General features: G+C 30.1%; 2 protein-coding genes across 7 annotated transcripts in view; one reads left to right on the forward strand and one right to left on the reverse strand.

The window, feature by feature from the left end:
- The window catches only part of LOC143199021 (lachesin), a 35931-nt gene extending 13386 nt beyond the window's left edge, over positions 1 to 22545 (reverse strand). For 2 of the 6 annotated variants that reach the window (XM_076408741.1, XM_076408738.1), the window contains exon 1: positions 16388 to 16676. In XM_076408741.1, coding sequence (XP_076264856.1) covers positions 16388 to 16478 — 91 coding nt within the window. In that variant the 5' untranslated portion in view covers positions 16479 to 16676. Of the gene's footprint in view, positions 1 to 12375; positions 12513 to 16387; positions 16677 to 22139 lie in introns of those variants that run through there. The other 4 variants (XM_076408742.1, XM_076408739.1, XM_076408740.1 and 1 more) reach the window with 4 other exon arrangements.
- LOC143199024 (uncharacterized) lies at positions 5355 to 11818 on the forward strand. Its single transcript, XM_076408744.1, has 2 exons — positions 5355 to 11349; positions 11533 to 11818. The coding sequence occupies exon 1, from the start codon at positions 9006 to 9008 to the stop codon at positions 9459 to 9461; it is 456 nt and encodes a 151-aa protein (XP_076264859.1). The 5' UTR covers positions 5355 to 9005; the 3' UTR covers positions 9462 to 11349; positions 11533 to 11818.
- Positions 22546 to 26268: the final 3723 nt, after the last annotated feature.

The raw sequence follows: 26268 nt of genomic DNA on the forward strand, positions 1-26268 counted from the left end.
GATGTTCTGCATACAGTAACATAAATAAAACGCAAATTTTTCAGAAATAAAGTCGTGAGAGGTATTGTGGGCGCACCCAAAATACTATAGGACTGATTACCTACATCGAGACCTTTAGACATCCACAGTCAGTCAAGAAATCAAGAGAATTGCAAGAGGGCATGAGGAAAGATTCCATTCTCATGAGAATATTGACGTATAAACATTATTTCACCAGAGACTGAGATAGGGCCGATGGGTGCTCCTAGTTATATACCTAGATTTAAGTTATCATAAAGACAAATTGTAGGTTACACGAAAACGACTAGTAATAATGTAATAATTAAATAATAAAGAAACTCAGTAGTAAGAAACAACAACCAAATGTATAATTAAAAACGGGAAGATGAACATATCAAGAACCAATCTTTGAAATATCACCAAATATTTATTTGGAACTTTTAATTTTGTTAATATATGAATGGGATACCATAAATATTGTAAAAAAATAGTATATCTAAATAATTCGATAGTTGATTAAATATAATAGTTACATTCTTATGCCAATTCCTGCTATCAAATACTAAAATATTATAAAACAGCTATATAAGTCTTTTTCTTTAATCAGCCCATTTTCATTTAATCTGAAAATGTAAACTATGTATTCGATAATATATTTATATAATGATTAGATGATATTAACAATAAGTTTACGTTAGAATAAGATAAAATCGATAACACTAAAAATGGATATCTCCGTTTTACTATTACGTAAACATTGACGTTTATAAATCGCGCTTCTCCCCAATCAACAACACATGTACATCTCCACACATCGCTGTGAGTATAGGTTCAAAGACCCGCGTGTAGTTCATATTCGACACAACGAAAATATCCTGAACCGAAGCTCTTACGATGTCACAAGCAGGATCGGCACATAATACACGCTCATTACAGAACTCACATTTGTCTTTATTTTTTGAAAGTGAGGTGGGGCATGTCTGTGAAAAACTAATTAAAACCAAAACCCTCAACGCCCAATATCTATAGTTGTAATTTTTTTAATTGTTACAAAAATAGAATCCATTGGTTAAAAGGCCAGACATAAAAATATCAATAAAACATTTTTATTCATCGGCTACAATCGAATTTCGAAAGAGAAGATTGAGATTAAAATAAATATTTATTCTTTTGATAAGTTTTTGCTTATATTTCAGTACGAAAGAGATCAAGACAGTATGTTGGTACTTATATAATAGTTATATTGTTATAGAAATATATACAGTTATAGAAAAATGGAAATAAATTTGTTTGAAGAAAGTTCCACTAATAATAGTTGTGAAGAAAAGTTCTTTAGAGGCATGAATTTTAGGTTTTTTTGAAGTAAAATAATATGTTTATGGAAATAATATGTAATATGGACATCTTTAAAGGATACCTAAAAAAAGTGAATAAAACTAAGTATCCAAAAAGTTACCGTATAGTAACATGGTCGAACTACGACACGAAGATCAAATGGAACAAACATTTAACGTTATGTTGATAACTGAAAATTCTATAATATAATAATAATAATAGAAGAATAAATTCAGGAATCAGGAACAGAAAATAGAGACAGATAGATATAAACGAAAGTTAAAATTATTAAAACAAAATATTTTACACAAACAAGAAGAATGTTAGAAAGAATTAAGGAATATTTTTCATTGGAAATCTAAAACTTCATATTGTTATTGTTTTTAGATTGAAGAATGAACAACTCGTACATGTTTTCGTAGTGAATTCGGCCACGAATACACATATTGGGACTTCAGGCGATACCAGTATATTGGTTAAATATGAATGAAGATGGCGAACCTTGGATAATGAAATATCATTTACTATTAAAACGTTCATGATGAATTGATATGTATGTACAAAAACTCTTGCTGGCAAAAATACTTTTATACTTTGCTAACCTGTTTAATTACTTATGAAAAAATGTGAAACAATTTTTTGTATTTGTATCAACATTTTGGACATTCAATTTTTTAGTTGCTATATATATTGTTACATACTTTTAAGGATAGTTATGTACCTATATAGGTACTATGGATGTTTAAAGTAATTCATTAATATTAACGTTTCAAAATACAAACTACTTTCGTAACATATGATTCCGTTGCATACTAAAAGCTGAGCTTCCATAAGGAAATCTCATCAAAAACGGATCAGGTAGAAAATCCACTCGCGTACCTGACCACGCATAACTATTTCGCTATAAGCCTAACCGTATAGAGAACCGAAAAAATGTGAACCATAACACAAAGCCACAAAGAGAGAACGAAAAAATCCCCTTCTCCAATGTTTTATTTATCGTTCTCCCATAATCGGTATTCATCATGGTTCAAAGTGGCCGACAGAATAATATTTTCTTTCGGGGCGGTTTCTGGGGTGGTACTGCTTCAGGTACGATTCCTATATCCGTACGAAATTTGTTTCTGATGGGTTTTCTAGGAAACATCATATAATTTTAGCGCGTTTCATAAATAATCATATGTTAAGTCAAGAGAAACGTAGGGCGGTCTTTTATTATTAGTGCTGAGGTTCACATTTTTAACCTGTCTCTCTTATCTTATTGCGTCAAATGTCATTTTAATGATGGTAAATCAACGGCCAATTAAAGACGAATCGGCTGAAACTGTATGGTTTAAAAATGATGTCGCATGTAGTTTCAATAATGATAATGCACGTTTAGATATTATATTTATCTTGTAAAGTTTAGCGACCGCTACACCCCTTTAGGCCACCACCTATTTATTCACCTATACCAAGTGCAACGGTTGGCAACGCTGGTGGATTGGTACCATGCGGTTCCCGGCTATAAATGACCACCACGACGGCGTCTCCCTCTCTTTTCTTTACCCCCTTGTAACTGTACCACTTCCACAGCGCTACCGTACTTTCTTTACTTAACCTAATATCTTGTCAATCCGTCGACCACATGTATCATTCAATATCGAAATAAACAAGTTTTTATTCAACCAGTGTTTTCAGTTCCCGTGCGAATTTCTTCCACAAAATAGTAGTGAGTGTTCGGACAGCCACACATTTCGACCGACCAGATGAACATTCCTACAAAAGCACTTCAAAATTATTTTTCTCATTGCTTCTCTTTCTTCATGTATAATTTCCTGCCTTTTTTCTTTACCAATGCTTAATTATGTTGCTTCAGCCGGGGTTTTCTTATATTGAATAAATTTTTTGATACATTCATCCCAAGTTCGTCCTTGATTCCCATATTCTCTTTACCTATTTCACCAACTCACCAAATGAGTTGTCAGTACTTTTCTTATTCCTTTAATTCTCATCCTGTGTTCTTTATTAGACCTCAATGGGATATTTTGAGATATTTAATTTCTGCTATTTTTTTCTTTTACCTCTCTTTGACAATAATCAGGTCTTGCAACCGAAAGTTAGGATTGGCCTGCAAGTTGTTTTTAATACCATTTTATATGTCTTGATATTTAATTTTTGTTTATCTTTCTTATTTAATTAATTTTTCTTATTTAATCTTTTTATTACGTTAAAAATATCAAATAACATAAAATTACAACTATTTACATATTTCTTAAAACTTTATCGAATCCTTTTTTACTTTATCAAAAGAAAAATACTGTATTATCATTTGCTTGTTGAAATCTGTGGTAAATAAGCTAGAAGTGGCCACGTGAAATAACTGATGAAAATTCACGTTAAATAAAAGAATAACCTACAGCAGCCAGTTTCAGTCGAGTGAAATTCAGGGCGTTTGGTGACGTTAAAAATTCGTTACAAAAATAAAAATGGAAGTAATTTCTACATTGAGATATGAGGAAACATTTATACCGCAACAGTTATGTAATTGGTAAACACTGTAACATTAGGCTATTAAGCCGTACCCATATATATATAACACAAACCCATACAGGAAAAAATGTGTGAAAATCTTGTCTAACCGCATTTACTCAGACAGCTGGAGAACAATACTGTCTGGTAAATTATCTCTAATATTTATAAAAAAAAGACGATAAAAAATATCACTTTTTGTTATATATCCGGTTCGCTATTACTATAGGTGTGAAAAACGAACCCTTACCATGGGTAAGTGTATGAATGTTGATGTACGTTTAGAGGGTATATGAAAGGATTGTCGTCTAGTGGGACAGGGTTTGGAGATTTGCATTGTCATTGGGAAACGGCTAATTTAACAACCATATGATCCTGTCAAAACGATATAGGGGTATGGGGTGTTTAAGTTCTAATAGGGTTATAAATTATCAAACTAGCAGCCCTACTGTTATGTTAATTTCTTCTATAAATTACCAAATTACCAACTGTTAAATAGTTATTAATTATAAATATGTATTTTTATAATAGTATTAGTTTAAAATATAAATTATATGAGTAATAATTATAAGATAACATAAACCCAAATAACGATAGTGTTGGATTTTTAATATAATCATTTAAATAACCGCTAACCAAAAGTGTAAATGGAGAACGTGTTAAATCGTCCGTATACATATATAAAATAGAACGACTAACGTAAATTGTGACAAATAAAAACAACAGAATAGTATTAGAATATGGTGAACGTTTTGTTAAAAAAAAGTTAAGAACGTTAAATTTAAAAAGCACATGGTACACATATTACAAATAACTATTCACTATATTGTAATTTTTCGTTAATATTGATAACATTAACCTAAACATTAGATATTCATTACTTTTGTTGTTTGATTTGGATGAATCTGCTGCCAAAGCTCATCAAATATTATTATTATGTGAATGGTGATGCTGTTGTGTTATTCGAATTATCGGCTTTGGCTTAAGTTATTTAAAAGCTATTTTTAATTATTAAAAGATAATTACGAGATTTAATGGACCAACTTAAAAACTTAGAGAAGCTTCAGATAGTTTAGCAGTTAATGAATCCAACTGTTTCCAAACGTTGTGAAAAATCCAAAAATGTTTTTACAAGAAAAAAAAACTGAACCGTCATAAAATAGATAAGGAACTCACTAAAAAGTAAAAATTAATCAAACTTAAATTTTTAGCACAAAAAGAAACATTTTAAAATAAAATATGTACAGTTACATTAAACAGTTATATTAGATTAGGTTTGATTTGTTCCTAATTTAATTTTGTGCTTATGACTTAAAATTATATTTATTTTTATATTGTTTGGACGCGGCGTCGTCTTAAAAATGATTTTTACTTAGTTATTACAACGATTATTAGGTACATATTTTATTTTAAAACATTTTTTTGTGCTAAAAATCTAAGTTAAATTTATTTTTAACTTTTTAGTGAGTTCCTTATTGACGTCGGTTCAATTTTGTTTTGTAACAATATTTTATTTTTCTTCCTTTAGTGTTAGATATTTACTCAATAAAGTACCCAGTAATTTTATTAAATATTATAATGGGTAGGTTAAGTAGCTACCGCACGAAGTCCGTATGAAGAAAAATAGGCATAAAAAAATACTGTTCTAACCAATCTAGAGCAAAAACACTGAACGCTTTAATCATTACACCATAGAAGCAATTGCCTACGGTCTTTCTACGAATTTTCATATTATATTATTAGTGCTTAAACATTCAACATCAGTTCAAATATATGAAAACTTTGTTCATGCCTTTGAAATTTGAGGTTTTCCCTCGACTTCCCCGGATTCCGCCATCAAATCCTGACTTGGTTCCAATGGGACCACCTCGGAAGCGCATTCTTTCGAATAAAAAAAGAATTTTGAAAATCGGTCCATAATTGGTGGAGAAATCGGCGAATATACATAAAAAAATATACAGCCGAACATAGAACCTCCTACTTTTTAATGTCGGTTAAAAATGAGGGAAATGACTACCATACGCATTGACAGAAAGTGCCTTTTTGAACAGTTTCAATGTTCAACTGTTTCAAGGAGTTTGATTGTTTGCCAGTTAGAAGTAAACAGTTTTCTGTGGTGTATTGGGACTGGCGCTGAAAAGTGGATCCAATATGACAATACCAAGCGCGAAAGTCATGGATAGTTATTTATGGTCATAAATATTGCACCACATGTAGAGTTTAGCAATTCAACGTCAGGTGAACAAACTTGTCATACTTTGTAAAAGGTTTCAAGAGCACCCCTTTTGATGCGATATCGCTGAAAGTTGCCCAAAATTAGAGAAAATATTTTAATCAGTATATATTATACTTTTTTTTTAATGAATGCCTTTTTAATGCGAAAAATTGCTCTATTAAAATTATATCTATGTTTAGTATTTATAAGGGGTTATCAATAAAATTAAATTATCTGATACCCTTTTTTCTGAAAAGGTGTTTCCGAAATTTGTAATAGTTTCCGCTTGGGTGACCTCTTCATCTATTACCCCTCGAAACATCGCCTCTAAAGGAGAAAGGCGTTCGCTACTGAAAATGTCAATGCCTCGGACGCGTAAAAGAACAAAAGGCAGGTAGTGATAGCTCGACTTGGGATTATAACACCATTAACTCCGAACGTGAGAACGTATTTTTATCGACAGTCAGCATAAAAAGACGGGATTGGGACAGGGCGAACTGCACGAGGTGCTAATGAAAATGGATCACTCTCTAAAATCCTTCTGGTTGACAAAATTATCTAACAAATTAGTCAGTGATGGGTGTAAAGAGGTTTTGTTATTGCTTTCGTTTATTTTTAAGTTTAACACTGGGAAATAATTCTTCAGGTCTTGAAAAAGTTGTTTTGTTATCATGTTGTATTATTTAAGTAACATATAATATGCAATCATATCAATTATGAATATAGATCGACTTTCAAATGATCTTGTGTTTTTTTTTCAAGAATATAATCAAAAGGTGGAAAAAATAGCGACTACCGAGCAATGTTTTCAGTGATACTTTACCTAAAGTATTTATTATCGTGAAATTAACAAGACTCTATGAATGGTCATCACATATTATCTTAAAGGTATCTAAATTAACAGAAGTTTATTCAGTATTTATTATTGTTTTACTAACCACCATGGATATTTGGCTGGTCCATTGAATGGGTCCATTTTTCATCATCAGTAACCCAAAAGACAAAAAACCGCTTCGATTTTGCAGATGAAACGCAATTTATTGTATCTTGGCTTCATTTCATATGGCACAAAATACTCAACCCATCATTCCCATGCTCAAAATGTTTTTTTTTTATTAAACGCAACAAATCTACATATTATTTTTGAATTTTATACTGATCATCATTGAGTAACGTCTTCAAATCCTCATCTATATTTTTTTAGCTGTTCAGAATGCTCTTTGTCTTCGGTACCAAAATCACCACTTTTAAAACACCGAACATGTTCACATGTTGAAATCGATGAAGCATGGTTGTTGCCATAAGTTTCACACAGCATTCGATGAGCTTTAGCCGTCTTTTTCTTCAAAATGAAGTAAAAAAGTAAAACTTGCCGCAAATGCAATTTACTTAGTACAATTTTAGACATTTTCAACGACGAAATGTCACATACTGAAAAGTGAAGCCAGTGAGTGACGCTATAAAATGAAATTGGTTACAAATGTACCCTATACGACTACACTAACACCATCTGTTATGAATCGTTTAAAATTAATTTATGGGCCTGATAATTAAAATTATTTGTCCTCTATTAAACTCGCACCTAGTTAATTACCATAAAACGTTATTTGGATTAAAAAAGAACATTACTTATGAAATTCCGAATGTCAAAAATGTACAAATCGCTTCCCATAAAAGCATATCTTTGTAGTAATAAATGTTGAGTACATAAACCCACTTTTAAACGTTTCGTAACGTTCGACAGCGCACAAATTTTCACAGTGGCATTGAGAAAATCGGTCAAAAAAACAAATGATAATGTAGAAACGTTATTACACTTCATTTAAATATCACCCCAAGGTGTATGTACTTTTAATTGTTGTTAAAGATGGCTATCATAAAATACATTGAAAATAAAATGATGTTATGGAAAGGCGTGATTTAATTTGTAATCATTAAGTAACAATTCATTAAGTTTGATTTAAAGTGTGAAAATCTTTGAAACAAACAAATAAAAAGTGTGTTAATAGATTTCTTTTTCGAAAGACTAGTAATTATTGTATGTACTATTTAAAATTTCTTTTATTGTGCTAGCTGCGCGTATTTTGTAATGTAATGATTCAAAATTTCTGTGTGAATACTTTTATCATTTGCTAAATGGCTTTCTGTCATTATATACAGAATAACCAATTTATCCTAACGAATATCGAATTATCGATATTGTAATAATATTTCTTAGCAAAAAGTTCACACTTTTATCAGAAAATTATATATTGAACAATCATTATCGTTATTTTGATAACGTATTAATGAAACTATAATTTAACTATAGTAAAATGGTGAATGCGCAACGTAAATATTTGTGCCACACAGACATTCTTAAAAAGAGATTCCAAGATTTATGTTTAAATATATAGGTTTTAAGAATTACATTGATAATGCTGATAAAAGTCGACGATAAAAACATTTTGGGGAACATAAAATAAATTTAGGTAATACTTCTTGGACAATAAACAGAACGAGAAATATAAATCAAAAATGCAAACTTTTGTTATTGTTAAAAAAATGGATAGAAAGGAATATCGCGTGTTGCTAAAATATTGTTTTTTGAAGGGAAAAAATATAGTTGAAGCAAAAATTTGGCTTGATGCCGAGTTTCCAGACACTGTCCTAGGAAAATCAACCATCAAGGGTTAGTATGCTAAGTTTAGACGTGGTCAAATGAGAACCGAAGACGGTGAACGCAGTGGACGCACAAAAGAGGTGTTACCGACGAAAACATTAAAAAAATCCACAAAATGATTTTGAATGATTTTACATCATATCATTCACGAATATTTGGGTATGAGAAAGCTGCATATGCAAAGTGGCTGCCGCGCGAGCTTGATGATTCGGCGCAGTGTTTGAAGATAATCAAGCATAATAAACCCGAGTTTTTGCGTCGATATGTGACAACAGATGAAACATGGCTCCATCATTTCACTCCGAAGTCCAATCGACAGTCATCCGAGTGAACTGGACACCTGATGAACCCGCTCCAAAGCCTGGTAAAACGCAACAGTCGGCTGGTAAGGTTATGGCGTCTGTATTTTGGAATGCGCATGCAATAATTTTCATTGACTACCTTGAAAAAGGAAGGACCAACAGCGACTATTACATAGCGTTTATTGGACCGTTTGAAAGACGAAATCGCCGAAAAACGGCGGAATTTGAAGAAAAAGAAAGTGCTGGTTCACCAAGACAATGCACCGTATCACAAGTCAGTGAAGACGATGGCAAAAATCCATTAATTGGGCTTCGAATTTCTTCCTCATCCACCGTATTCTCCAGATCTGCCCCCAGCGACTATTTCTTGTTTTCAGATCTCAAAAGAATGCTCGCTGGGAAGAAATTTTCGTCGAATGAAGAGGTGATCGCCTAAACTAAGGCCTATTTTGAAGCAAAAGACAAATCGTACTACAAAAAAGGTATCGAACACTTGGAGGGTCGCTGTAATCAGTGTATCAACCTTAAAGGAAATTATGACGAACAAAAAAAAATGCCAAAAAATTTGTTTTACTATGATAAGTCGGGGACTTTTCAATTTACTTGTTAAGTTATAGATACGGGATAGATAATTGAAAGAGAAAGCTGAACGTTACGCGATTGTTGGCTGTACAAGTCTACTCACACCTCGTATGTGTATATAAATAAGGTCAACACCAGACGTTATTGAAAAATAATTTAAAATACTGAAAACAAATACTGATTATGAGAAATTTAATATTATATTGTGACTTAAAATAGGTGATGAAAAATTTTATCGAAAATACTAAGCGAACTGCATCAGTGATTCTATTGGATCAAATCCAAACCGACTATCGGTTACTATTTTTAAGTTTTATTTATGAATCTGGGTTATTGCATCATATAGACAGTTTAAGGTTTGACTCAGTAACAAAATGTCCATTCATTATTTAGATATAATGACATTTTAGTTAATTTTTTTCCTAGACTTTTTAACTACATTCTCTCGAATCACTTAGTTTACGTCAGTTGTACAATTTTATGTTCTTATTATGTATTATGTAATATTTTTTATACTATTATTGATAAATGTCATGATATTTAAGCATCATTCAGGAATTTGAAATATACTTTTAATTCTGCTGTGTAGATTCTAGTTCTTAGAATGGTATTTGGAGAAGATATTTCTAAACAGTATATTTAATATTCAACTAAGACATAATAAACTTGTTAGAATTGTTATACATTATGAAATAATAATAAATGCGAAATATCAAGCATGAATCAAATAAATTATTTTAAAGCGTTTATTTAAATAATTTGTAGGCTACTTAGACATAAATCGGCCGTACTATGAATATTAATTTATAGAAGATCAAAAATAATGTTCGAGAAATATTTATTTTAAGAATCTTACTGATACGTTCTTTAGATTCTGATTCTGCGAATAATACTAATTCTTTAAGGTACTTCTTAAAGGGGTATATCTTTGCTATCTATTCAACTATGTTCTAAACTGGAATTCTTTGATAATATATAACAATGAGATAGTATTCACAAAGTCTTTTGTAGCGTACGACGTATTATCCAAGCAACTGCTTCTAATGTTATTTTTTCTTCTTTCAATTACGTCCCGGAGTAAGTGTGGTAAATTCAGGTAAGAAGAGCCGGTCAGCTAACATCACTCTACACAAGAGCACAAAGAGATTATTGTGATCTGCATTTTTCAATGAGTTGAATGCAATTTGTCTTGTAGACTTGCAGAGTATAACGGAGACGAAACACTTATTTACGATAAATATAACTAGGAGAAATTAAATATTTAAAATTATTATATTTTATAAATTCTAAAGTTCGAAAAATAAAGTCTTGTTTGGGCGCAAACCATAATAATACGTTAGGTTAAGTTCAGAATAATGTACAAAAAAAAACATTATATTTTATATTTTAAGCTATATTTTGAGGTAAAATTCTTTCGAGAACTTACAATAATGAATTGAACCAAGAGTAACAAAAGTATTTTGAAATACACGATGTATCATACAAAAAAGATTTTTTTAATGCTGTTTTGTTTAATTTACCTTCATCAGTATATTCAGAAAATTCCTCACAAAAACACAAAAGTGATTCTTGCGATCTGCATTGTGGAATTTACTGACTACAATTAGTCTTGTTATTTAGGTCTGATGCGGACTCTCCAATACATATTCAGCAACATTTAAGTGTTGTGCAAGATGGATATGCAAGACCTTAGAAACTTAAAATGAATAAAATCGGCCCAACTCCGGCTTTTGTACATGATTGTGAATTAATTTTAAATGATTTTTTAATAATAAAATTAAATAATAATAATAAAATCTACATTTCTTTTGTCACACAACCATCCAATTGGACTGGAATATTGCTTCATCAAATCATAATACCACATAATAACTGTTAAATTAGGATGAGTAATCATTAGAAGGATCAATGTCTAATGAATCAAGGTCTTGATATCTTGAAGTCTTTATTATTATTGTATCTTATATTAGATATGCTTAGCACTATCTTAATTTACAAATTAATTGATTGTTATGGTTCTATTGTATTTTTAAGAGCAACACATATAAAAGTTACTTGGTTTCTTTCAATCTGTTTATATTACTTCCACATCACTATGATTTAGTAACCTTATTTCATGATTTCAAAGTCATCGTGCAGTTCTTCGTTGTTTACGTAGCGATAATTATTCGTGCTTAATTAAAGAATTTTGTTTTGACGGTGTTGAATTACTAGCTGTTTTAATTTATTACACCCCTATAAATAAGTGGCTCTATAATTAGCTGATATATCAATGATTAATCGTCAACTATATTTAAATATTTTTTAAATCAATGAAAGCGAAATATTAGTTACTTTATTCTTAAATTCTTTTATATTAACATACCAGAAAATATCTGTTAACAAACACATCGATATTTTTCGGCATTCCTAGTACCTAGTATAACCTAATTTTGTATAATTTCTATAGTCCTATAGAATGTAATAATTAAATCTAAATAATATATATATATATATATATATATATATATATATATATATATATATTTAAATAAAATATATTTAATAATTAAAAGAAAAATATTTAAAGTACATTATTATTTAGGTTTAATTTAGCTAGGTAAGAATAATGTACAAAAATTCTATATTTTCCATTTAAAATTTATTTTGAGGTAAACTTCTTTTGAGAACTTACAACAATGATTTGAACCAAGAGTAACAAAAGTATTTTGGAATACACTATGTATTATACAAGAAACTGATTTTAATGTTAGTTTTCTTTTACTTACCTTCATCGGTATATTCAGAATGTTCAGGTAAGGCGAGTGCGTCAACTAGAATAACTCCACACAAAAACACAAAAGTGATTGTTGCGATCTGCATTGTCGAATGAACTGAATACAATTTGTCTTGTACGATTGCACAGTGTAATGAAGAAGGACAATTTTGTGTATATTAAATGTATGTCAATTTATTAATAACTGAGGTTAATTTATTTCAGTTCTAGTCTTTTATACAGATAGTAACCCATTTAACCAATCCAAACCACATCCGACGATTCATCCATACTGATTTCGGAGAACATTTCTTAAAATACCGCGAAAAATTGTATTTAAATTTTTTAAAAATTTAGCATTTTTTTAGAAGTAGTTCTGTATTGTTTTCTAAAAAATAAAAATCCTTCAAGGTTAAAATGGATTTATTGTTTAGCCAATTAGAGGGAACTCAATCATTGTTGTTTTTTTCCATTTACAAGGTTTCGCGATAGATGTCTGATAATTATGAGCTAACTGCTATTTTTTTATTTAGTTGCATTTAACCACACACAGCTGAACACAATACCTCTCAGGACTTCGTTCTAAAAATTTTCTATTTTTTTTATGTCACTCTTTGCAGAATATTCCTATAATTGAACTCCGTATGTCCATCCAGGTTTCAGTATTTGCTTATATAATAGCAATTTATTATGTATTGATAATTGTGATTTTCTTCCAATTAGCCTTCCATTTTGCTATATTTCAATTCCAGTTTTTTTTCTTCTTTATATGTTACTTTCAGCGAAGTTTTGCATTAAGATTCATTTCGAGATATTTAGCGTTATTGCTATATAGAATGATAGTTTAGAATGATTATTTAATGCTATTGGTGCTGGTACAGTCTCTTTATAGTGAACTAACTGCACATGCACAGATTTACTTAAATTATTAATTTATATAATATTTATTTTATTTATTATTTTTATATAATTATTAATAATTTACTCAATAATTCTTATTTTCCAAGCTTGTGCCCAATTATTTATATTGTCATTTGCCTGTTGTAATTTTCGTGAGGGTTCTTCACTACTGTCTCCGACAACTATAATCACAGTATCATCAGCAAATGTAGCCATCGTAATATTCTCCATTTGTGGTATATCACAAATGTAGAGTAAGCTTTTTCTTATTTGACTCAACTAAACATTCTGGTTGTAATTTACTATTTTAATAGTTCTATTCTATTATGAATAAGGCTTTCATGCCAAACCTTATGGAAGTCTTGTGCTAGATTTAAGAATATAGCTGAGCATACTTTTTTAATGTCGAAGGCATTCTCAATAACATCTGTCCACAGAATGTGGACCTGGTCAATTGTTGAATGCTTGTTAATTAACCCAAACTGATCTGTTGGTATTAGGTTTTTTCTCTCTATGATTTATATAGGTAATAAGATTGTATTTTGCAGTCAAGTGCTAAAGTGGATATGGCTATAATATAAGAAAATTCAAATATTTGAGAACAAGATCTTATAATCAAATAAATAAAGGTTCGCCTGGATATACGATGCCAGGCTAAAACACATCATTCTCATACTGAAGAGGGTCAAACTTTCGGATCTTAGGGAATGAATAGAATACATTAATGGTTTTGATATTAAAAAATTAATTTAAAAAACTTCTCTTTCTATGTAAATGTAAACTAGTTCAAAGCAAAAAGTATTTGTTTTAATTCTAATAATATCCTTTATTTTAATAGTAATCCGTTTTAAGTATATTAAAACATTACTATGCTTATATCATTATGATTATTACTTACTACTTATAATGTTTATTACATTCTACAGGTCTATATAAATTATATAAAATAAGGTTATACTAGGAATGCCGAAAAAACATGAATATTTTTGTTAGCACAAATTTTCTGATATTTAATATAAAGGAATTTAAGAATAAAGTAACTAATATCTCGCATTGATTGATTTAGAAAATATTTAAATATAGTTGATGATTCATCATTGATATATCAGTTAATTAAAGAGCCACTTATTTGAGGGGTGTAATACATCAAACCAGCTAGTAATTCAACACAGCCCTAACAAAGCTCTTTGATTAGGTACGAATAATTATAGCTAGGTAACCAACGAAGAACTGCACGATGACTTCGAAATCATGAAATATGGTTACTAAATCATAGTGATGTAGAAGTAGTACAAACAGATTGAAAGAAACCAAAGGAAAATAAAGACAAATAACTTTTATATTATATATGTGGTGCTCGTAAAAATACAATAGAACCATAGTAATCAATTAATTTGTAAATTAAGATAGTAGTACTAAGCATATCTAATATAAGATACTATAATAATAAAGACTTCAAGATATCAAGACATTGATTCATTAGACATTGATCCTTCTAATTATTACTCATCCTAATCTAACAGTTATTATGTGGTATTATAATTTGATGAAGCAATATTCCACTCCAATTGGATGGTTGTGTAACAATAGAAATGTATATTTTATTATTATTATTATTATTAAAAAATCCTCTAAAATCACAATTATGTACAAAAGTCCGGAGTTGGACCGATTTTATTCATTCTAAGTTTCTAAGGTCTTAAAACATATAAATCTTGAGCAACACTTAAATCAACAACTTAAAAAAAGCAACACTTAAACGTTGCTGAATATGTATTGGATAGTTCGCATCAGACCTAAATAAACCCAGTTCGCGTTACCAAAAAAAAGAGCGCAATTCAAAACAAAAACAGACTGCATAATAAATATATTTTTGGATTAAATCCAGGACGACAACCGTTCCGTTTCTATTTCGGTGTATTCATGAATTTGGGTTGCTGAATAATATGGGGAAATTATTTAAAATTAACTCGAAGTCGTTTTATTTTTCATAATTAGGAATTACATTATAATTGCATTGAGTTTCAACGAAAACTATACGGTCTGATGAATTAGTTAATTTGAATTAAAACCAAGTTTTAAATTAGTACGAAATTTTGCTCTTGACGTTTTCTATTATTGGTGATTTCATTTTCCTAGAAATTCTGAAGTATTACAAATAGTGTTATGAAGCTTTTTTTAATATGTTTTATATTATTGGGACTCTTGTGAAAAAGGAGAGTTTTCTGTTTTATTTAAATACTGCTCGAAATCAATATTAATCAAAGGAAACAATGTTTAGCAAATTAGGGCTTCTTGTTTAAGCATTCTTATTACAATTCTCACGGATTTAGTGTGTTACTTTCCTGGTAGATACAAGAACTGTTAGTTTTGTAAAAAATTTTCGAAACATTCAACCCTGATTTCAGCTAGTTTCTGTGAAAAAGCGTAATGAGAGAAAAAAAACTCGAGAAAAACTATCGATTGATTCAGAAACTATCGGTTAACGTTAAGGACTTATTATTTCATAATGAAGGAGAATTATCATCAGATAGCCTGGCAGAAATAAGACTCGAAATATGCACGGTGACTTTTAAATCCATGCTTTAAAAACAAAACAGAATTGTGAAATGTGCCTCGAAAAATCATTGAACCAAGAATTACTCTTGCATAGTAAAAAGGTGAACAATAAATCGACCAATAAAATAATAAAAGTAATTATTATTTGAAGACGTCCTTTACATTTAAGGATTGATAGTGACTAACTATGATGATTAAAATTAGTTGAAAAGAGTTTTGAAAAAAATATAATGTGTATAATAAATGATCATTTATTAACAATATTTGAGCTGCTGTTAAAAGTATGAAATTTAAATGAGTAAGTTTAACAAACTTTTATGGCAAAAATTACGAACAATAAATCAATCAATAAAATAATAAAAATAATCATTTCTTAAAGATGTACATTTAGTTATATTTTCTTATGAACATATTATAATTTCTGTTCTTTAAGTATTGATAGTGACTGACTATGATGATTAAAATCACTTGTTAATTAAGAGCTTTGAAAAAAATCTAATGTGAATAATAAATGATCATTTATCTAATCAAATGAATAAATTACAATTATACAAAATAATAATTACCCTCAATAGTCCTTATTGTAGGTTTAGGAGTAATATTAGCTCCAATGAAACACACTAAACAAAAAATCACAGCACAATTTTTTAAGAACATTTTCGATATATTCGCACGTGAACACAGAAATTTATAAAAATATCATAAACAATAACAAACACGTAACTTCCTGAAAATAACTATCCCGATACCTCCATAGAACTGTTTCATTTCCACGATGTTACCTGACTCACGGTCGGTTTTTTACTGTTAGTACGCATTTTATATGAGCGGGAGATTTGGAAGATACATTACTGTAATGTTGGAGGTGGTAGAATCGACTATTTGTATCATATCTTATCTGGTCTGATCTAAAACTGTTACATAATATTATTCGTAATGAATGAACGTGATAATCGACATTACGGCTTGTTTAAATTATATTTTACGTAATTAAATTTTAAAGGTTTGCGGTCTTTCATTAAATGTTGCTATAAGCTGAATGAAACTATATATACTTACAAAAATACATGATTTGTCATAATGTAGTACAGTCTTGACCAGTGATGTTGTGTTTAATGAATTTGTTGTAATAATTTAACCAAGTTTTAACAATGAATCTAATAAATCTCGTAGGGTTAATTTTTCTAGTATTTAGTGAATTTATCTAGAATAGATGAAGATTATTTAGAAATTCATATAGAATATTTTCTAATCTCCTATCTAACTAATATGATGAAGATATTGTTTATTAGTTCTAGTATTGTAATGTGATGTAAATTAGTTGTATTTCGTTTCAAGGAAAAAGATAAATATTTAAAATAAAATAATATTATAAATATATACGTGTGCTATTTACTTAAACCATTTACCGAGCCATTTTTCAACTTCTTCTAAATTGGCGAAGTGCGGTTCTGCAACCGTGCGCCCTGTATTAGTAGTCGGATGGAGCCCGATCTGGAGAGTATGGCGGGTGTTATAAAAGTCGCCTACCATGAGTTTGAACGTATTGTGGACGATATTTGATTAATGTATAGTTGAAATTGATCATATGCTGTCGGTATTGATCAGTATTAACTATTTATCTAGCATGATATAGAGCATGGTCTAATTTTGCGAGGTGATTTTCAAAATAAATCAATTTTCATCACCTATTATTCCTCGATACAGAAATTCCTTTCATATATTTGAAGCAACATTTTACTGACGATTTTTAGAATTTCTAATAATCTCTTATTAATTTCAACACCCATTTTATCATCTTTTCTATCATCGCTTGTCGTTCAAAAATTGTGACTCGGCCCACATTCAACTTCTCTGTAAAGTGTTTTTGACTTTGTGTTGGGTATTCATGCAAAAACTACTGAAATTCCACATCTTCTCTACGTTTTCGGCTTATCAGGATGAAGGTTTAAATCACCACATTTAAATTGTCGAAACCATGTTTCACATGTTCTTATGGATGTTCTTAATGATTTTCAGCGGCTTTTACTTTTGACGAAACAAGAGAAGCAACATACAAAATTGCACATTTTCAATTTTAAAAAATATTGCTTGAATGTATCTTTGGCGTGTAGTTAATGTCAGTAGTATTCTTTTCGTCTTCCTTTTCTGTCTCCTACACCAATGTAATCGACGAACTTGCCGTATTTGTGTCCGCATCTTTATAATAAAAAAATACCAATAGGCAATATTTACATGACAAGGAAATGGCGTTACTATTACGAAAAAGTTATTCCAACACAAATTTAATATATATTGTTAACCGTAACGAATTTTAGTCTTCAAAACTAGAGATTTTGTGTTATTAACAACAAAAATACTATGAAATTTGGCGCTACAGCTATAGTATCACTATTGAGAACTTTAAAATAGTTAGATTCTTTGTATGTGATAATTAACAGGCATGGCAATATCGAAAAACGAGTATCCCGTAAATTTAGAATATAGTAGAAATATATTATGGGTATTGTAGAATTCAGCAGACGAAGGTACATGTGAATAGGCTATTGTAGAGTTTGGGACATTTCAATTGTTGGACAGTTCCTATTTAACATATTTGGGTTTTATTTTCTGTCAGACTGTACATATAATTTCAGTTTTATTAGGTTATAAAGATCCCTGTTTAAAAGGTGCTGACTAAATATTTTACAATATAATTTAGATAAAAATAAGAGCAGAAGTATAAGCAAAAGGATACAGTAGGATACATTGATACAGTAGATAAGTGTCATCACATACTATGAGTGATTGTACTGAAGAGTGATGAATCACGTTGAGAGTAATAATAGAAAGGTTCAATTACAGTTATTGAGAGTATATAAGTTAAACATTACAAAACAAGAGCAGAAAACTATTACGCTATAAGGAATGTTGAAAATTGTATTACTGTATTCAGTAAACTGCCAAGAAAGGGAATCATGATAATTGCATAAAGATAATGTATTGTCCTACGTAATGAACATATTTGGCAATGCGTGATTATCCTTTCAACATCAATAAACTGTTTCGATGGATAATAGTTCAGTCACCAGAAAATGTAGATATAGCTTTTAGATTTATTTTAGTAGTATTCTAAAATACAGCTGGCTGAAGGCTTTTTAACTGTGGAAGAATGTCTTTTTTTATATATTACTGTAAACATCTATTATAATAATAATTGGGTTAAGGGTATTATGAAGCACAAATTTTGTAGGTTCCTAAATCTAAAATAGAAATCCAGTCTTTGTTAAATATATACAAGATTAAGGCTTTTTCAAAGTTTCACTCTCTTTAATCAGCAGTTGGGACGACGGTTTGTCACGTTTACAGAATGAATAATGAACGAATCAGTCCAGCAAACCAGAAAATCCTAAAGACTTGCCGGTGTATTTTTTATTGATATTAGTGACATAAAAGTATAAAATTGCTTGAAAAGTAATTTCGGTATTTTAAAGTCGTAAGTATATTTCTGGTAATACTTATTCAACGAAGCCACATCATAACGTATTTAAACAGAAAATTCAACAGTTAGTTTATATATTCTCCATCATGACCTTTTTCCTTTTCTTCTCCTCTAGAGATCTCAGAAAAGTTCTACATTGATAGGATAAAGGTTTTAGCAGAAAAGTGGCAAAAGGTAAAGCATCCATCATACATCATTCATTAGTGTTTGAATTTTATATAAATAAATTAGCTTTGAAAAACATGAAACAAAAAAACCAGGCAATACTAATAAGAAAAATTAAATATTTCCTTAAAATATTCTTAAGACGTTCATTCATACGATATATTAAATTAAATATTTGCAAAATTATTGTAAATTTTGCTGATACTTCGTTACGATATACGTGTATTTTTATTGGATTCTTGGTACGACCAAATTTATTATATGGAAGTCTACAATTTGTGATTTAAATCCCATTATTCTACCAATCACGCCAATGAATTTTCATGGCTAAAAACAATAGAAACAGCGTTGAATATTGATCAAAAATATATTCAATAACGACTCATATATGAATGTTCTGTAATAATAGGTGATTTATTTTTTTAACGAGCATAAAGAGCAGAAAACTGTTACGCTAAAAGGAATGTTGAAAATTGTATTACTGTATTCAGTAAACTGCCAAGAAAGGGAATCATGATAATTGCATAAAGATAATGTATCGTCCTACATACTGAACACATTTGGCAATGTGTGATTATCTTTTCAACATCAATAAACAGTTTCGATAGATAATAATTCATTCACCAGAATATTAAAATAGAGCTTTTAGATTTATTTTAGTAGTGTACTAAAATACAGCTGTCTGAAGGCTTTTTAATTGTGGAAGAATGTCATTTTTTTGTATATTACTGTAAACATCTATTATAATAATTATTGGGTTAAGGGTATTATGAAGCATTAATTTTGTAGGTTCCTAAATCTAAAATAGAAATCCAGTCTTTGTTAAATATATACAAGATTAAGGCTTTTTCAAAGTTTCAGTCTCTTTAATCAGCAGTTGGGACGACGGTTTGTTACGTTTACAGAATGAATAATGAACGAATCAGTTCAGCAAACCAGAAAATCCTAAAAACTTGCCGGTGTATTGTTTATTGATATTAGTGACATAAAAGTATAAAATTGATTAAAAAGTAAGTTGGGCATTTTAAAGTCGTATATTTCTGGTAATACTTATTCAACGAAGCCACATCATAACATATTTAAACAGAAAATTCATCAGTTAGTTTATATGTTTTCCATCACGACCTTTTTCCTTTTTTTCTCTTTTAGAAATCTCAGAGTTATTATTTATGATATATTTATGATACATCGATAGGATAAAGGTTACATATAAAGTATACATTAGTGTTTGAAATTTATATAAATAAATTAGCTTTGAAAAACATGAAACAAAAAAACCACATAATACTAATAAGAAAAATCAAATATATCCTTAAAATATTCTCAAGAGGTTCATTCATACGATATATTAAATTAAATATATGCAAAATTATTGTAAATTTTGCTGATATTTTGTTACGATATACGTGTATTTTCATCGGATTCTTAGTACGACCAAATTTATTATATCGAAGTCTACAATTTGTGATTTAAATCCCATTATTCTACCAATCACGTTGTGTCACAAACGCCAATGAATTTTCATGGCTAAAAACAATAGAAACAGCGTTGAATATTGATCAAAAATAAATTCAATAACGACTCATATATGAATGTTCAGTCATAATAGATGATTTCTTTATTTAACGAGTATCAAAAATCATGAAACATATTAGTGATGTGGTTATTAATATATTGTATTAAAATTTGTATTCATTTGAAGTCATTTTTATAATAGAAAACACTGTTAATTGATTAATGTTACCTAATAATATCGTTTTTGTCCTATTCTATTCAAAAAAATAATTATTTACAGTTTTAGTTGTTTAAAACTTACTTATCTGATAACATCTTTTATCGATTTTCGTCCGACTTATTGTCTTGTATCTTCCTATCGAAAGTCAGACATAAAGATAAAGATCGTTGAGTGAATTAAAACTATCCAGCTGCTCTTTTAACAGCTGGTGGGAAATAAATTGGAACGTTAGAAAAGCTTAGATGTTGCTCGAGGTGGAGGTGCGACTATTGAAAGATACAGCTTCTTTGAAATTATTTAAAAATTATTAATAAAAAATTAATTTGATATGATTTCATGCTTATGGAATTTTGGTTTTATTTTTTATAAAAAGTGTGTTGAAAAGTTCTTTGAAATGAATTCAAATTTAATAAATTTAAATTGCTTCAGTAGTATATTATTGCTGCTGACTTAGTGAAATTTAATATGTTTTCATTGTTCATAATTGTTATAAAAATGAACATTTTAGTTTATTCTATTGTAATTAGGTAAGGCAAAATCAAGGTAATATAGGAAGCATATTTTGTAAAAGTTTTTGAAATTATGTTTTATATTTATTCTCAATTAATTAATACCTTATATATAATAAATATATGTGATTATTTAAGATCAATGAATTTCTATTAATTATTAAATAACTAAATCGATTTATTAATGTAATTAATACAAATTTAAATTATATCAGTAGTGGTTTGAGATGAAATTCCTGTTAAATGAGTCACCTAGTTACAAAAAATTTCAAAAAACAAAAGAAAAATACGTTCCTTTCATTGTAAGGTATCGTTGACCTATAATAACTTGCGGAGTGGAGCTCTTTTATCGGTGAATGGGTATCGCTCCTTTATGGTGAAACAGGTTTTCGCATAAAATCTAAGCGACAGGAAAAAACCAGACCTACCGTTTTGTTTCTCGGCCTTTTCCCCAAGAGTCACTTGCAAACTGCACAACAAGAACAGTAAAGCTAACACTTTCATGGTGAATAAACCTAATTCGCAAAAGCTACACTTCTCTTAAAAAAAACTGAGGTATTAACCCGAACTAGCACTATAAATTTCCTGGGTGAATGTTACTGACTTGACGAGCGACGATTTTATTCCCTCTAAAGTATATAGGACCGACTAAAACGCTATCGAAGCTGCCGGATAACTGGCTCCCGCGTGAGTAGTATGGGTGAAGGGGCCGTAGTAGCCGCGTTTCGAAAATTCTTCGATGCGCACTTGTACTCGACGCTGTAGGTTTTCAGCTGTTCATAAGAACACGCTACACCCTGTATGGATGCTGCAGGAATGCATTTGCAGACTGCAAATGGCATGGGTGGTTAACATTTTTATATACAGTTAAATATTTTTGATTGAAACAAAAAATCCACTTCAAAAAACAGTTTTAAGTTTAATTCAATTTAATTTCAAAATTAATTAGTCTTATTTAATAATTACTCGTATTTATTAAAATGTATTATAGCAATTTAGTAAATTAACACTAATAAGCTATTTGTTTTATCTTGCTATTGTTCTATGTTCGGCTGTATATAGTCTATTCAAATTTTTTTAGTTGTCATGGATATTTGTGACGTCGAAACATTGCAATGTTGCCGCATGTACTCCAAGTTTTAGTTCAATATGGCTTTGACATACAAGCAAATTCTAATCTAAATAAAATAATTGAACAAAAATGTTATCAAGTATAATTTATTTTAACATTATAGTACCTCTAATACATATATTATCGAGGGACTTAAAACTATGATTAAGAACACAGGTATAATAGTTTGTAGGTTAGATTTTTTTTGTAGTGGTTTCCCTGGAGGCCTAATCCACTTAATTGACAATTGTGAATCTGAGAAACGTACTTTACTTTCATTCGAGAGGATATTTACCTTCTTTAGTTTAGTTCTTGTTTCCTTTGCTGGTGTGTTTGCTTTTCAAGTCATCTTTGTATCACTGTATATTTTATTTCTTCTGCTACTATCTAACAACATTACAACATACATATTTAATAAATTCATTAATTTTCTTCCTAAAATTAATCACTGAATTCTGTCTAATGCGTTTACCATATCTACAAAACAATTAGTATTCATTATCCCCTCATACGTTTTAACCTAATGCTGATGTTTAATTTTGAACAATTACAATCATATCTGCGCACACAAATCTTTCACGTCCTACAATACTATCTTCTACAGCTATATTCAATTAATTATGTTCATACATTTAGTTGTTTCCACTCTCATTACTATGTCTCAGAAATTTCCAGCATTCCACAGCATCATCACATATTCTGAAAATTTCCTTCAGTCACTACAGTTATTTTTTTAATGTATGTTCGCCGATTTCGAAATAGTGCACTTTCGAGGTGGTCCCATTGGAACCATCAGATTTGTTAGAGGGGGGGGGGGTTCGAGGGAAACGCTCAAATTTGAACGTATGTAAATTCAGGCACATACACATTTTTTACATATTTTCATATAAAATAATCAGATATTTGTGTATAATGTTATTGCTAAGCTGATTTGATGGAAATCGGAAGTAGTTCAGTGCAAGAGCCATTCGCTTTGCTTTTTAAACACTAACTATAGCATATAAGACCTCGTAGAAATATTGTAGACTTCTGCTTCTATGGTGCAATGGTTAAAGAGCTTAGCTCCCAAATGGAGGTCGAGGGTTCGATTCCCGGCGGGGACAATAAAATCTTGTGGTTTAGCTAGAACTTTTGTCAAATAACCTAGTTTAGGTAGTGAACCTTGAGGCCTGAAATGCTCCTTATTTTCAATAATTGTTTCTTTATTTACTTGGCCCATTGTAATTTTAAAGAAAATAACTGCCTAATTTATTGAGTACATACCTAACACTAAAAAGAGAAACATAAAATATTTTTAACACAAAAATGGAAACGAATTTGACCTGACAGTGATAATTGGTTCTAGACTAATTCTCAAATAAACGTGGTGGTTTTTTCACAATAAATTGTTATTATATAAGCAAATCTTGAACACAGCGGGGAATTAAGGTTTGCATTTATGGATTACATAGTTCTTCGCAGCATTGATAACGTCCCATGGCACTTTAGAAATGAGGACATCTACTATCTACTAGATCTACGAGCACCAAAGGCTAGCGAAGAAATTAAGCGGGCAAAGACAATAAATCGTAAAGCTTATTGCAGGAAATCCCAGCTCAAACTCTAAAAGAACTTTTAGTTTACGTGCTGTGTGATGGGAAAAATTCAAAACGAAGGGAAATATTATTTCAAACCGTTTCAACATAACAGTTTCATTACTTAACAGACAAAAACAGAAACAGTCTTATGTGGCATATTGATAACCAGAAGTAACAGAACCAAGTCCTCCTCCTGCATGACAACATCCGGTCACACATTTCAAGAGTTGTTGAAGGTACACTGTTGTAGTTAGAACGAGAACTTATGTCTTCCCAACTTACTCACCAGACATTCTGAGTACTATTTGTCAGATTGCCGTTGCTTAGCTTGGCTGCTACATGATTTGGAAGTACTGAAGAATCGCGAAAATCAATATCGTTCTTTCAATATAGTGTTGCCAGAAGAATGCGAAAAAGTATTTAAATTTACAATATTTAGATATACAATTTTTAAAGATAACTTTTTGATATATTTGGAATATTGCGTACATATAACTCATATACAGCTTATTGAAAAATAATGATTGATATTGAACCTCAACATTAAGTCTACCGATTGGCGAGTGACCATCTTGGAGATCATCCCAGAAGACATGCGATCTCACCCAGCCTGGTTATTGACCTGATTGGGATCGTTTTCGGATTTTGAACACTTGCCTAAGAACAATGACAAATATTAAACAATTACAAACACAAAGTTACGACCATGCCCAGCAGGATTCGAACCCGCGACTATCGCAATAGCAGGAGGACTGTCCTGTAGGGATACCGAAAAATATCGATATATATATATATATATATATATATATATATATATATGATTTATCGATATTTTTGGCAGTCGATATTTTTCGATATTTTCTCAAAAAACTTTTTAATCATTTTTAATAAACCTTCAAAATTGGTACTTAATATCGATATTTTTTTTTCAACGGTCGACACCCCTGTTTGCCTACTGTCTTGTCGACTTTACCAAGAAAATATTCTTCCAAAGTGGAAATTATAAATATGAGTGTTTATATAATTAGTAACAATATACAATATACAATCTGTTGGTGAGATTGCTTACCAATCCTGATCTATTAATCCCTCTTTTCTTAGATTTTATATCAAATTGCATAGTAGGGATGATCTTTTTGTACACGGGATGTGGGTTTTGGGCCACCGTATAATACTCAACTAGAATATGCGAGCCAAGCCCGTATATGGTTTAATTGGTTTACATCTTTAAGCTGAAGTTGAACTGTGTTTCTAAAAATTGTATTGTTCTTTTTGGAAACTTGCATCGACAGAAAATTGCAAACAAAAATCTGTTTTCATATATTTATAATAAATTTAGATCCCTTTTGTTTCTCAATATCTCTTCTAGCTTCGACGATCCGGCCATCCGTTGAAGCTTCTCTCGAACTATACTGAGGGTTTGACATTTATCTAATCCAATATTGCACCTTTATGTATAGTTATTATTAAATTAATAATGTTTCAAATTTTTATTTGATATCGATTAGTCATTGACCCATTTTTAATTTTATCACTAGAGTCAAAATGCTGTGATAAAAGTTAATAGGCAGAATGTGTAACTAATGATGAATACGATGGATAAGCATCCTAACGAGTCGATTTCAGTGCATCTATAATCTATACAGAACCTGTAGCCGATCATTACCTTGCAAAACAACTACCTTGGCGTGGTTTCTGTACATTCCAAACAATATTTACATATTTTTTGCATGGTAGTTAAAGTAATTAATGATTATTTATAACGTATGACCATAATAGTTTCATCAGGCTTTAAAAGCTCATAAACCAATAAAAACAAACACGTAGCGTATATATTGCAGTGCAGATATTTCATTTTGGTTTGTTTAT

Source organism: Rhynchophorus ferrugineus, unplaced genomic scaffold (assembly GCF_030347505.1).
Source record: "Rhynchophorus ferrugineus isolate W39M unplaced genomic scaffold, kcgeb_rfMv2 rfM6, whole genome shotgun sequence".
Taxonomy (NCBI): domain Eukaryota; kingdom Metazoa; phylum Arthropoda; class Insecta; order Coleoptera; family Curculionidae; genus Rhynchophorus; species Rhynchophorus ferrugineus.

Coding starts and splice junctions, on each gene's coding strand:
- LOC143199024 (XM_076408744.1), top strand. CDS start 9,006: ATGGCTCCATCATTTCACTCCGAAGTCCAATCGACAGTCATCCGAGTG.